Source organism: Ammospiza nelsoni, chromosome 1 (genome assembly GCF_027579445.1).
Source record: "Ammospiza nelsoni isolate bAmmNel1 chromosome 1, bAmmNel1.pri, whole genome shotgun sequence".
NCBI classification, from domain to species: Eukaryota; Metazoa; Chordata; class Aves; order Passeriformes; family Passerellidae; genus Ammospiza; species Ammospiza nelsoni.
The window spans coordinates 10,786,567-10,801,821 of NC_080633.1; the positions used below are offsets into that span (position 1 = coordinate 10,786,567).

The 15,255-nt window shown below is 39.0% G+C and overlaps 1 protein-coding gene across 2 annotated transcripts in view; it reads right to left on the reverse strand.

Annotated features, from left to right (window-relative positions):
* Positions 1 to 1,536: 1,536 nt before the first annotated feature.
* DIP2C (disco interacting protein 2 homolog C) overlaps positions 1,537 to 15,255 on the reverse strand; it is a 313,009-nt gene continuing 299,290 nt past the window's right edge. For both annotated transcript variants that reach the window (XM_059471165.1, XM_059471173.1), the window contains 5 exons: positions 14,292 to 14,349; positions 12,402 to 12,476; positions 11,286 to 11,460; positions 9,365 to 9,488; positions 1,537 to 4,727 (listed from right to left, as the gene is read on the reverse strand). In XM_059471165.1, coding sequence (XP_059327148.1) covers positions 4,475 to 4,727; positions 9,365 to 9,488; positions 11,286 to 11,460; positions 12,402 to 12,476; positions 14,292 to 14,349 — 685 coding nt within the window. In that variant the 3' untranslated portion in view covers positions 1,537 to 4,474. The remainder of the gene's footprint in view (positions 4,728 to 9,364; positions 9,489 to 11,285; positions 11,461 to 12,401; positions 12,477 to 14,291; positions 14,350 to 15,255) is intronic.

Genomic DNA, 15,255 nt, shown 5'->3' on the forward strand with positions numbered 1-15,255 from the left:
AAACAAAAAATTCAGAACTGGAGTTGGCTCTTACCCTGGGGACAGAGGGGTCCACCCCCCTTGGGATGACTCGTGAGGCTGCAGCTCTCCCCAGTGCCCATCCAGCCCAGTCCCCTCAAACCAGGAGGTGCCCAGGCAGGAGCCACAGCTGGATTTGCCTCCCCAGGGGTGCAGGGGGTTCAGTGGCCCAGCAGGGACTGAGAGAGGCTCTGCTGGACAGAGATCAAAACTCCCCCAAACTCAGCTTTGCCCACAAGGCGACTCCTGAGAATTTGTGGTTGATCTCTGTGAATGCCCCTCCCTCCTTTGCATAAAGCAAATCTTTGTGATGAAACCAGAAAAGGAAAGCTGCATGGTCTTTAATCAGACTTTTTTCCAGTTCTTACATTCTTAGTATCAATGTGATAATGAAGAAATTATGCTGTTTCTATCATACATGATTCTTCTAACCCTACAATTTTTATTTTATTTTTTGTTGAGATTTCCCACCACCTTTGCAGTGTTATAGCCACTTTTTGCCAAAATAATTTTTAAAATGTGGAATTGAAGTATTTAACCTTTAAAAAACCTTAATTCCATTAACATAAAAATCAATTCCCTTTTTGCTTTAATGAAACAGTTTGTAAAATTGAATCAGGAACCGTTCTGCCATCCTCTTCCTTCTGCCATCTCTAACTTGATTCTCCTTCCCACAATTTTTGGATCTCCCTCTCTGCTCAGGGTAATTGTGGGTCCACAAAACTGCACCTACCTCTTGTGATAAGCAACCTGAAATCTGAGCCACCAGAGATGGGATTTTACACCCTGAATTTCCCAGACAGGACTCCAGAGACACAAGGACTGAGAATTTCACCCTTCGAAATCACATTTGGAAAATGAGAGCTGTGGCCAAACCTCTTCTCTGGGAATGCTGCTGCTCAGAGCCAGCTCTGAAATAAGGTCTTTCTGGAAAGAGCCAATGGAAAGGGGCAGATCACATTTCCAGGATCACATTTCCATTGCCCGAGGCTGCTGAACCATAGGGAGGCTCCAGCCCCATGTGTGTGAGTGACCAAGCTGTAACCCATAAACTTCCACTGGCAGAAAGCTCCATCAGAGCTGTAAAACCTGGGTCAGGAACTTCCTTAGGTGACTGACTGGCAGCATGTCAGTGGCAGGACCTTGCAACAAAAGTGATAAGTGACAAATTTGAGGAGTTTTACAGTACTAATGCTTGTTATTGCTTCTCACAAAATGTTACCAAGCTTACAATAATCTTTACACTTTCAGCAAAAATGTGAACAGTATATTTGAATATATTAAAAAGAATTAAAAAAACATTTCACAAAAAACATTTGTTGCCATATGAAAGTCTTTCAGCAATAAATGCCCACACCAGTATTTAAACATTGTTAAAAGTATAATGATTTGTACTAATAAATTATGCAACAAGAGAGGTAAACAAAATAAAATTACAGTATAGCTCTCCATGTTCCTCCACTGAGCATCCACAGCTCTCGGAAGCTCCACTTTAGATGACTAATTAAGAAACTGATATTTTCAGAGCAACAAAAATAAAAGCTTTTATTTGTTCATTTGAATATAAAACAGGCGTTATCACAGATGTACAAAGCGTACTGGTGGTTTAACATACAAGAAGGTTGCTGTCCTTTGCACATAAAAATTTTTGTTTGAATCTGTGATTGGCTGAGTTACATGAATTTCTCTAACCAGTCACCACACTCTATGAAATAACGCTGCTAACATTCAACTGATAAAAGGGACAGTCTTCCCTTGGGTAAAGTGTCAAGCAGGATTAAATATATATAATAAACAAGCACCATGAGGAATCTGCTCCTGTTTGATTAGTTTTGTGTTTAAATGTTCATTGTGTACCCTCTCTTTTTGTGCATGTGCATCGAGTTGATTACATGGTTTTGTCTGACTCCAAAAGCACAAGGTCACAAGACAAACATTTTATACATTCTCATGAATGGTTTATCTACAGTACAGTTTCTAATACAGAACAATCCTTCTTTATTGCTCAGTCTGATGGTGCTTAAATGTTTCCTTCCTTTTGCTTGCACAACAAAACCAGAAACTCAGTTTATCATTTCTCTTAACTCAGGATTTAACAACCACAGATGACAGGTTGCAGAAGAGAGCTGTTATTAACTGCGTTTCACAACTGCATTGCAGTTCTTTTATTCTCTACAAATGCAAAGTTGACTTCGTGAAGGTTAAAGTGATGCTTTGAACGACAGCGAGATTTGTTTTGCAGTACTGAGATCAGCGATAGCAGGACTTCACAAGTTAGTTCACACACTGCAATTATGTTTGTAATCAATCAACATCTTGTCTGAAACCTTACAACAACTTGCCATTAAGAACAGATTTTATTCTTTTCAGGGAGCAGAAAATGAATTTGACAAAGTATGGGATTGGTCTGCAGAGCAGGAAGAGGGCTATTCACAGGACAGTGAGGGCGGAAAAGATGGCCTGAAAGAAAACGCGTCTGACGTGGCGAGATGCTCTGTACTGTACATGCAGACTAAAACGTCCCTACCTTTTAAAAAGATTTTTAACACCCAGCATCGAGACTCCCTTAAACGTGATATAAACATGATAACATTTGCCCTGCAACAATCTTAGTCATGCATATCCGGTAATGAGAGCCAGCACATGAACGTCATTTGGGACAAATAAGAAAAGCATTCTTGGACTGCAGCTGGTAAATCCCACTCTCTATCACAAACAGGTCAATTCAGTTACAACCACATGAAGGAAGGGGAAGGGTTTAAAAAAGGGGGCGTGGGGGGCAGGGAAGACAACAGAACTGGGGAATCAAACCCCTCTTTTCTCCAAAGGTAGTAAAATGAAGGCAGCTGTGATGCATGTTCTCCTACTCTTCTCCCGTGACGGCCTCAGGCTGGAGACCACGGGACTCCTCGGCTCCTTAGCCAGGCAGATGGGTTCCTCTGATGGTGTAATGCTTTAGGGACTAGACATTAAACCATTCCTCTGATGGTTTAGTGCTTTAGGGACCAGTTAGCAGATGCACGACCCGTGCCAAGGGTGGTAGTGACTGTTGGCTCCTCTCCGTTAAGGAATAAATTAAAGACCACCGGAACAATCGTTTCCTGTAAATGTAAACTGGAAGCGTTGGCCACCGAGCTACGTGTCCTAGCTGAGAGGCAAATTGATAACTCTGTGCAAAAAACCCCGAAATTTTTCCTTATAGCAGTAAAAACACCAACTAAAACAATGAAAAAAATTGTGCAACAAAGTTCTGCAGCTAGACAACAGTGCTATTCCTCAACCTGCCTTTTCTAAGTCTAACAAGTGTATGCACATGCCAGCACGAATATTTATTGTTGCCTCCATGGCAAAGAAAAGAAAATTATTGTAGTGCATTTTTAGTCTTAAATTCATTCACTGCCTTAAAGGCAGCAATAATTCCACTTGCTGGTATCTAGAGGATTCTTTTTGACAGGGATACTTAGCAATCCAGGATTGCTTTTTTTTCTTTTTCCAAAAAATTTGTGAGTAACATTTGATTATCTACAGTGGGAGACACCATGCAAGTGACAAGTACTGCATTTTAAACTTTAAAATCTTTTGTCATTAGTGAATTTATATTTCATATATATATATTTGATGTGATACTATCCACTCAAGATAATACAACACTTTGTTTTTTATATTAGCAAACATTTCAAGAGTTTAATATTCTTGAATGTTTCTTCTCTTTTATACTTCTAAAGAGATCAAAATAAATTAAACGTTTTGTACATAATTACAGAAGAAGTAGTTAACTTATTTTATCTTTTTAGTTTAGTACAAAGATATTTGCAAGCTCATTGCCGAAATACACCTTATTTATAAATTTCTTCCATTCTAACGCGAACAGCAAAGGCTCTTTGGCCTTTGGGCTTTCAGCATCTCTGACAGAAAGCTGCAAGATTTCTAATTGAAAGGTGCTACTTTGGGTTTTCTCCTCGTACCACTACGTATTTTCCTAAGAGGTGGGATCTAAAATGGCTTAAGTTAGTAATGGATCTGTATTCATCAGCCTTTTATGACATATTAAAACAAATGAAGGAAACAACTATTTGTATTAGTATGCAAATTGTTTTAAAAGAATCCATTTGGAGGGCAGAATAAAAAAAAATCTACTTCAGCTTACTTAATGTAAAATACAAAGCCACATTTACTCAAAAAGCAGTATTGTCCAATAAGCAAAAAAAAAAAGTTTAAAATGGGCTTTTCCAACACACTGAAGGGCCTTACCCCATAGTCCTTCTTTTCTAAAATTTAGTGGTAAAAGAAAACATTTCACATTATATTTCCTGCCAATCGTGACTGCTTTGAAAAGTCGTAATAGAAACAGTTCCATTCTGATGAGTGTCAGTATCTTATCTGCACACTTTTTTAGTGGACACAAAAAAATTTTATACATCTATAGTAAAGTCTATGGAAGCTTTAAGGTACAAGACTACATGTTGTAGGCCACATAGATGGGATCTAGCTGGTCTGCCAAAAATCCATCTCGTAGGTGCATACGTTGTTTCTCTCCACGGGAGTTGATAGGAATTACACCAATGTCCACAACCACCACCACCCCTACAATCAGATAGTGTTCCTCCAGGACCACGTTGGTGACCAAAGGAACAAGGTCCAGAGCTTCTTGCTCAGATCCATCCAGCTCAACTACAACGACCAACAAATTTGTCCAGGTAAACACCGCACTGCAACGAAAGAAAAAATAATATTAGTAATGGGTTTTTTCATCCATTTCATTTTTTATCCCTTTTCTTGCACCTTGGTTACCGTTTGTTGGAGCTCCTGAGGCTCCTTCCGTGTGCTCAGGAGAAATTACACACAGCAAGAGAGAACACACTGCAGATGGGGCAGAACAGCCCCATGAGCTCTCTCTTTAATACTGTTGACATTTTAAGCATAGGCTGAACTTCAGAGAAACTTGCCAGTCATGGAAGGAGGCAGTAGGACAGCACATGGTTCCCTCTGAAGCCAGGGAAGTGCCACAGCTCTGCTGTGGTCATGGAGTGGTGTGTGTGTGGAGGAGCCTCCTCTGGGGCTTTTTGAAGAGCAGCCCAAAAAAACCAAGGAGTTTAACAGAGGAGGCAGCAAGAAGAACAGCAGGAGAATGGTCTGAGCTGAAAGTTCAGTGGGATAGCTCCTGCCAGGAAGGGTGTGGAGCCCTAGGAAGGCACATGGCACAGTGCAGGCTCACAGGGGTGCCCAGGGATGGAGCATCCTCCCCATCTCTGCTTAGCAAACACGGCCACGCGCCTTCGGGACTGGGCTGGCTGCTGCCCAGGCAGGTCAGAGCCCAGCACAAAAAAGCTGAAATTCTTCTGGACAAATTGGTTTCCACAGAAATAAGGCTGTGTCTCCATCTGTTTTATTTTGGCTGTTTTATTTCTGTTGGGTTTAAGGGGACAGGAGTTTTAACATTCCTGATTAACAGTTGAGACTGTCAAGGGAACACCATTATCCCCAGTATCTCCTTTTTGCTAAAAGAATTTTGAAAGATCCCAAAGTTTTGGTTAAGCCCTTGAGCCAAAGCAGATAAATTTTGGGTTCTGCTACCTGGGACCATTTCTGGCTAGGGATAATGCATCTATTCTTCCAAATATGGAGGCTGGGAGGTCAAAGTCTGGTGTATGCTTCCACCCAGAGTTTTACAGCTTCCCTCCATCCTTCTCCTCCTCGCATCTCCAGAGTCTCCAAAGACTCTTGCATCTCATGGGAGGTCAGCACAGCTGAGCCACAAAGAGCAATCTCATTCTTCCTTGCAGGTGTTTAAGATACTTATTCCTCTAGCTTACTCCACAGAATAAATAATAATATTTATTATTCTACACATGTAAGCCATACATCAAGCCCTCTACTTTACCTCATAAAATCAGGGATAACTTCCCAGAACTGTCTTGAGCATAAGCATCTGAAAGTCAGAATATATTATGTACATAAGCCATCTTCAAAAAGAGCTTCTTATCCTAAGGTCAATGCTTGATTGAGACAGAAGTGCACTGTTTTAGCCTCCTAAGACAGCTCTGAAAATCCATGTACTGTGGAAACATATCTTACTTACCCAAAAATTAGCTATGAAAATGTGCTCTGTGTTGATGCTTGACAGAATGGATTTTAGGAGAAAAGTACTTAACTCTTATAAAACAAAATTCATATCCTGCCAAAATACTATTTGATTGAATTCTTACGTGCTTATTGATCTGGAAAACTAATGAGCAGCCAAAGCAAGGATGAGAAGGCTCCTTTTAGCTTAGTACTGCTGTGAAATGAATTTTCATTTGTAATTATGTTTTCACAGACATTCTAGTAAGTTTTGATTGATACTGAATTTTAACAAAATGAAGTATCAATCTGCACAGGTGACCATCTCCAGAGAGGTCCCGGAATTTTTATTGATTGCTGTACAAACATCTAAATTAGTGTTATATATATATTTAACAAAAAACCTGGAGAGGTTTCATTGAAGTGTGAGTTAGCATTTAAAACCATGCCTGGAAACTATTGCAAGCCTGTTACTTGGGAAAGCAATTAATAGCAAGATTCAGGAGCAGGTCCCTCAAACATGGTTTAGAATAAATTAGTTTGTCTGAATTCAGCAAACTGATTCCCAAAACTTTCATGAAGCTTCTATTCAGTCCTAAAATAAGTGACACTCCCAAGAGGCTTCAATTTAATTTAAATCTCATTTCATATGTCATGGTTCTAACTCAGTGGTGATCACTGGAAGTAAAAGGAAATATTTCTCTTTATGTTCTTAGTGGTTGAGATGAATTTACATTAGCCACTGTGTCTCTCTTATGCATACATCAACTTTCTAGCCCTGATGAATAAAAAACTCAAAACAAAAAGCTAGGGACCAGGAAGGCTGACCTTTCCTTAAGAAATAATTGAGTCACAATAATCAAGTCACACCCAATAGATGCAAAACAGTCAAAACACTGAGCTGGGAATGGCCCCTCCTGCTGCTTCCACATCACCAAATGCCACAGGAAAAACAAGGAAGTTGTCAAAACACCTCCAGGGAAAGAAGCTCCTAATTGTTTTCTTCTCCAAATACCTTGTGTAGCTTTGTGTATACAAACCACTTCTAAGCAAATTCCAGGAAGCTCTGCTCTGTTCCTCTTTTGAGACTCTGACATTTAAATGAGTCAAACATGTGCTTTAATAAAGCACATACATTAAAGCACATACCACGTTTTGTGGTATTAGAAACACTTTCAAAATGCACAGTGTGTGTTTACATCACAACAAAACGAGACTGTGCCACTCTTTCACTTGTTATGTCTTAAGACACACGAGATCCAGAGTCAGAGGTTGTTGATTTTGTGCTAAAGTATCTTAAAAGACAAGAAATATTTTAAATGACCTTTCAGATGTGATCCTCAATGACAGAAGCTGCCCAGCAGGATCACATGTCAGTCAGCACATCCTGAGTCCCTCAGTGGTGCCCAGTGTTACAGCATGAGCTGCATTTCTCTGAGGGTGTTTTCCAATCTATCAACTGGACACACCCAGCACCTTCTGTGTGCAGCAGCAATTGATCAGTTAAATCCTTACTGGGGCATTGTAACTGAAACAAGAAAAGAGGCTCATGCCCCTGTCCACAGAAAGGGATATACAAATTATAAATAATAATAAAAATAAAATGAGTTAGCTGGCCATTATTTTGTCAAGAGGTGTTTCACAAAGACAAAAGAAGGGTCTCTAAGAAAAGCTGAAAAAATTACGAGTGAGAAGTCAAGGACAGTCAGGACGAGGACTGTGAATAAAAATTCCATGATGATTATTTGGCAGAACATTGGTTAGGAAAAGGCTGGGAACTGTGAGGAAACCAAATGCTGTCACTCAGAATAACTGTGTGTCCCTTTTCTGCAGGGATCACATCTGAGACACATCTAATTCATTACCAATCTCTATTTTGAGAGAAAAACAAGCCTGAAATACTGGCCTTAAATATTGGCCTTTGGGCAAAAGGAAGCAACATTACAGTGTTTTCTGAATTCTCACTCCTGTGCCTTGTACACAATTACCCAACTACTGGGAAGAGTTAAGGTACTGAGAATTATCAATGGTGTTTTTCTCTGGTTGTTCCAGCTTACCCCAACCCTTTTCCAGTTGCTACTTTTTCACTTAGGATTTCCATGGTTGTGGAATAAAAAGGGTCCTTAAAGTGCTCTCAGCAATCTTGAGAGCAGGAACATAATTTAAGCATTTTTTGTTACTGAAACCCTGCAATTTCTGCAGTGTGATATGGCTGCTTTATTCACTGCCTGTGAGCTTGTAATTTGGGGGGACACCACCCTCTGACAAACAGATACTGCTGAGCACAGCAATTTATCAATCTATGGCCATCTTATAATAGAGCAGTCCTTAAACAGCTTGCTCTGAAACCTTTCCATCCACTGCTGGTACTGATCTGACACATTTTCAAGGGGAATTTCATGACATTCATAAAATGTTCATACTGTTCTATATGAAGGCACAGAACCCAGTTCCTTGTGTAATGCCTGTCTGGCACAAAACCATTCCAGCAGTGATGATGCTCAAGGGAGGAGGCAATAAGGCAAAACCTCAGTTACAGTCAGCCAACAACTAATTGTATTCATTTTAACTGATATTTAAGAAAAAAGCGAAGTCTTTTACTAAAGACCAGTTCAGCTGCTGTGCTTCATTCATTATTAAGCTTCCTGCTCCAGGCCACACCTCTGCAACCAGGACTGAGAAGAAAAATGCACTAAATTGCTCTGGCTATTGCAACAGATTCATTTTGGCTGAAAGGTGAATAGCTGAGCTGTGGTTGTAGCAAAACAAGACAACAACCTGACCAAGTCTTCTGATGCAAGAATAATGGAAAGCAATTTGTGCTCATGTCGGCCCCAAGAAATGATTTCCTGCTGTGTACATCTGAGGATGATACATTGATTAAGACAACATTATTATTAACTCATTGATTTACTGCTTCAATTTCCATCGTGACCTTGATTTGATCACTGCTTCATTTATTAATAATCAATTCAAAAATAACAGGGTGTTCACTAATAAAATTTATTAGTGTGTTCAGTTGTTTGAAATGTTTGCTTGCTTATTCCTTAAAAAAAGAAGAAAAGAAAAAGAAATATACTGAATGAACTTATCTGAAATCAGTCCTTTCTGATTAAATCTTTTTGTGAAAAGTTTCATCCTAAGGACACATTTGCAGCTGGGTTATAAATCCTGTGACCATCCCAACAGGCCATTTCCTGGATCAATTGCAATATGCAAGGAAAAAGCCCAGACATTATAGATATTTCAGCTTTTTCTGAGGGCCCTGGTGTTCCATAGCCCTTACCATTCAGTGATGCTCTTGTGTGCTCTGATGACGGAGGTTTCGATATCGATCGGGTGGTACCTCATCCCTCGCAGCTCCATGGCTTCATCCAATGCACCCACCACATAAAGTGCATCATGGCGCTCTGCAGGAAAGGGATAAAAAAATAAAAGAGAAAGATTCTATTCTCCAGTACTTTAAATTATAGAAATGTTCCCATTAAGAACTAAGTAAAATAAGTACAACATAAGTTATCCTCGAATTTCTGAAACCCTGAAGTGATTTCTGAACTAATGAGCATTTTCCATTACTGAAGTGCAATGCAAAGCAAAAAGCAGAAGAAAGGAAGGCAGAAACACTATTTCCATTTGAAAAAGACAAAGGAAGAAATCTTTATCCAAAGACTGTGGCAGAATTCCTGATTTTCTCGCAGGTGGATGCAGAACATATTCTTTTTGTTTAAGGCACTCTGAATAGAAAATAGGTTCCTTGTTTCTGTTTTTTCAAAGAGAAAGAATAGATTTGATCCTGACAGTGTGGCTGATATTCTTCCAATTGCTTTGAGGTGGTCACTACAAGTGCCTTTAATCTATTAAAAAGGTGTTTATCAATAAAATAAAAATGTGCTCTAGCTAGATTGTAAATTGCTTATTCAGGTAACTTAAGCATAACATTTTTATAGCCCATATTTTTTACCTACTGAAGAAATAAATGAGGCTGAAATTACACTTTTTAAAAGATACTAGGCTGAAAATAAATAATTACATGCTAGTCACGAAAAAATATTTGCTAACAGACTTAGAAGCAGATAACTGACTCTTTTTGCATGAATTTGGATAGTTGTGTGGTGGTGTTTTAGAGACAATATGAGATCTACCTAATAAAGGATTCAGAAATTTCTGAACTAGGAGCTAAAAGCAGGAGAATGGAGCAACTCTTTGCTAGAAGAGTACCTAAACTATTTGACTGATTAAGTTGCAATATCCTCAGAGAATCCTGAATTTTCTCAGTGTTGGGCTATGATGAAATGGAAAAAGCCAGTGCAACCCAAAGTAAATCTCTTCAGAAAGCACCATTATAAGGACACAGCACCAGGCCTAATCCACAGGGAATGCTAAAATGTTTTCAGATTTGATTAATTCTTTCTTGGCTGAGAAGCAGCTATTCTAATACCATGGGATCGCTCCTGGAGGCGTTCACAGCATTGCTGGAAACCCTACCTGGCCAACAGCCTCCCCTGGCCAGCTCAGCCACAGCCACTCGTGGCACTGTGCTCCTCAAAAATCACAGAAAAAAAAACCAAAACCAACATTTTCCCCAGCACAGCCTTTGTGCCTGGCAGCACTGGCTCACTTACATGTGTACAAGAGACAAGGAACATCATTAAAACAAGCAAGGGAGTCCTGTACCTTCCTGACAGAAACCCAAACACCCTACAGCTTCCCTTGCAGGCTGCTGCTTGTGTTACATGTCAGGAGCCAGCCCTCTGGGGTAAAACAGGAGAATCTGAGGAATGGACAGATCCTGAGATTAGCTTTATAACAGAGGTGCTGGTCACAGGAGGGACAGGGCTCAGACTCCCACCAGGCTTTTTCCACCTGCACAAATGCATTCCGGGGACACGACTGCCAAAGCAAATGATGGCAATTTCAGCTGTATTTCATAGTTTTCCAGCTGAAGCACTGGGTATATTAACAGTGCCAAAAGGTCACTGGTGGAAGGGATTTATAGTACCTGAAGTACAACAAAGTAAAAGCAGCTATTTCAGTAGGGAAATCTTGCCCTCTGATTTATTTTTTTATTATTTTAATTAAGGGTTTCTTTGCAGTTTTACAGGCTTCACAAATGGAGCATGTTAGGAAACACAGGGCCAGAGGGGCAGGCAGTGTCACCCAAAAATTCAAATTATTTGTGTAGACCTAGATGGTGAGAAACCTCTTACCTCCATTTGCATCTGTGAGTTCTGTTCTTCTCAGGAACCCCAGATAACCAGTCCTTGCCCAAATAGTCTGTGTGTCTCCAAAGCTGAGTCTTGAGTTAAAATGATCTGATTGCAAAGATTCATCTCCATAGATGGTAAAGTACCCACTGGCGTTGTGAGTGCTGTGAACCCATATCTAAGTTAAAAGCAATTATACTGGTATTAATTAAAGTAGCTTTTGAGAATGAAGCATTATTGAAAATTCTTGATGCAAATATTTTTAGTCATAACTAGATAATACTAAAAATGTCTTTTAACACAGTTTCTGAACCCATCACTGACCCAGTTCTAGCACAGAGACCCCAATCCACTTTTTCTGAAGTTGCAGGGCAGCTCTGAGCCATGCCACGTTCCTCACTCCTGGTTCAGTGTATTTACCCCAGCACAGCATCCTCCATGAACACCAGACAGACAAATTATTTTAAAGGGTGAGTGAGGCCAGGGACCTTCCCCCATGGAGAAGGATTCATTCCATCAAACTTGAAGCATCATGGAAATTTTTACAATTTCAAATTAATGAACTCTTACAGAAACTCACAAATTAGACTGTGGTTTTAATTATGATCAAACATGTTCTTCATTTTGTTAACTAGATTTTTAACTGCTTGAAAATAACATAATTTATTTTCTCACTCTAGAAGCACAAAATAAATTCGAAAAACACATAGTCTTGCTCAGCTCAGCTAATGAGAGTACTTCAGTGCAGTGAAGCACAATGATTATGGAGAACAGCACAAGAAAACCATCGAGCTGAAATTAGACTAATCTATAAACTTACTTTTCATGTAAGCTTCCACCAGAATCAGCGGATCACCAAGTATAAAATACAGTTAGGAAAAACAGATTTTTTTTTCTTTTTTTTAACTTGAGGTATTATTATTTAGAAATAATTTGATAACAATTTTAATAATGACACAAATACCACAATCCACACTTTATAATGATCAGTAGAATTCACTATTTTCCTAACTGGGCATTTGATTAGATGTATCATAGGAAATCATTAGCATGCAGAACAATAGCTTTGTCTCTGGAATTTAGTCCAGAGCATACAAAGTTCAGGTTCTCATGACTCACCTCACCAAGATGAGAATCTCCTAAGGGTCCCTTTGTTTCTGGATTAGCAATAATGATACGTACTCCTGGCAGGATCTGTTGAAAGAAAACATGAGGCAGTAAGAAAGCAGGTACCACCTTATGGAATTGTATGCTGATGCTTTGTCCCCAAAGAACCTTCATTACAAGCTGCCAGAAATCCTTAACAATCCTTTGAAAGTTAAAGTAGACTTATAGTGCAAAAAATATAAAATAGTCCACAGATATGAAAAATTCTGAGATAATTTGGAAATATGACAAAACTGCTTCTCTTTGGGAGGATCTGTTGAAAGAAAATATGAGGCAGTAAGAAAGCAGGTACCACCTTATGCAATTGTTTGCTGATGCTTTGTCCCCAAAGAACCTTCATTACAAAAACTACAAGAAATCCTTAACAATCCTTTAAAAGTTAAAGTAGACTTATAGTGCAAAAAATATAAAATAGTCCACAGATATGAAAAATTCTGAGATAATTGGGAAATATGACAAAACTGCTTCTCTTTGTGATTGCTGTTCCATCAAATAACCTCCTCAGAAATGAAATGTTCACCTGCAGAACAAAAGTCTGACCAAATAGCCCCTGTCTCTATGAGAATACATAGTACGATAGGAAAAACCCCAATGAACCTTTGGCCTAAAACAAGGAGAAAGCCAGAGGCATCATGCAATCTCCCAGAATAATGACCTGCTGTGAGAAATGCCTATTTTATGATTGGCTTTTTGCAAATATTAAAATGAACGTTATATGTGTTGTGTTAGAAAGCAATGCTGTATTAATTCTCTTAAGTAGTGTGTTAAATATAGTTTTAGGTTATAAAAAATGTTAAAATAGAGACTATGCTATGTAGGATACTTTTTTTAAAGAAAGGACTTGCAGTGAGATAGCAGTCACAGGGCACCTGAATATTTCAGAGAAAGAGAATTTATTGCTCCATTATCAGGAGAAATGAACTTCTTCCTGCCTCGAAGGCACTGTCAGGATTCAGAGGAAGAAGCTGAGGATGACCAGACAAAATCTGTATTTGATTGGAATTTATGCATCATGTATGAGGTGTATGGATATGCAACAGGCTATTGTTTTTAAGGGTTAATCCTCTGTTAATGGGTGTCCTTTTTTGGGCTTGTGCTGCCCAGAAAAAGGTACCCAGACATCCATAACTCTTTGTCTCTATTGTCTCATATTGTCCTAATTCAAATTGTCCAAATTATTATTACTCTAATTGTATTACTATTTTTATAACTATTTTATTACTATTAAACTTCTAAAATTTTAAAAACAATTGATTGGCATTTTTCACATCTGCCAAAGTCCTCATGCAATGGACATTCAGCAACTACAGAGGTGGATGCTGAGCCCTAGAACAGAAAATGGAGCATCCTCTGAGCATCAATGTCTGCAAAGCCGTGCACAGAAAGCTTCAGATGAGCACCCAGAGCACCAGAGGCTGCCCCTCTGTCCTGCCCCTGTCCCCAGAGGATGCCCCAGCAGGGACAGTCCCTCTGCAGTGACCAGTGAGCTCAGCTTTGGCCATCTCAGACCAGCTCCCACCACAGTGGGCTCTGCATCCATGGCACTGCCTGCACCATTTGTCAGCTGCCTCAAGAATGACACACAGGGAATGAAAAAACCTTCTTTTTGCATAAAAGAGGGAATTGATTTCTGCATTAAAGAGCAAGGCACAGGTTCTGAGAGAGCAGTAATGCATCAGTTACTGCCATCATGCTGTAACCTCAACAGTAAAGGAAGGACATCAATCTGCACAGCTAATAGTGCCTTCCACAGTCCTACATTCATGTAAAAATGAACAGAAATGGATATTTGCTGAAAATATGACCATGAAAGTTACACTTAAATCTTCTTTAAGTACTTACTTTTCCAGACTCCATGAGAGGCAAACTATGTGGAGATCCTCTTTCGACTAAACGAACTCTGTAAAATAATATGTATGATTCACAGTTGTGTTTATTTGCTTTTTATTAACATTTAATTCTGAAAGGAATGGTTAATGGTTGCAGAGTTTAATTTATTTTTGCAAGAGTTGAAGCTTATATCCTGTTATGTGGAACATAATCAGACCCAATATGTAAAATTAGTCAAAATTTAAGGAAGGAAAATAATGAAAAAAAGATGTGTGTGAACTTTTTTTTAAATAATAAATTCTTCAAATGTAGTTGGTGCCTTCTATTTGTTTTTGATAGACTTTTGTAAATGGAATTCCACACACAAGAGGGATCTAAAATATTGATTTCCCACAAGAACATCATAAAAGCCAGGGCACAGACACAAAAGCATGTGAGCTGAGTGAGCAACCACATTCCACAAGTAGCTGACAGCTAAAATCAAAATCATATCAAAATAACTCATAACCTGGCCTTAGCTCCAAATCTGCATTTGCAATCTTTTAATTATTTTCAATGGACAGGAGTTGATAAACATTTTAATATTTAAAAAAATAATTTAATGAAAAATGTTATTACTGCTGAGATCAGATCCATTCTCAGAGTGCGACTTTCTTGTGCTCTCTTCCTTTTTTAGATAAGTTATTTCCCCACTAAATCAACTGGAATGTCATCTCTCCTTCAGTGGTGTCATGGTCTGGAAGGAAATTTCCCATTTAACCTTAGAAAAGTACTCAGCAGGGTAGAATGAAAGAGACTCCCAAGTTCTAAAACAGCTGATGATCTCAGCCAGTACATGGCAAAGAAAATTTGGTAACATTTAGTTATTTCTGTATCCTAAGTAACTTAAAAGTTCTAACAACCATGGAAACCTTAAAGTTGCCGCTTTTGAACAATATCCATAATCCACTTAACCAAGATAAATCTGGACTTGTGT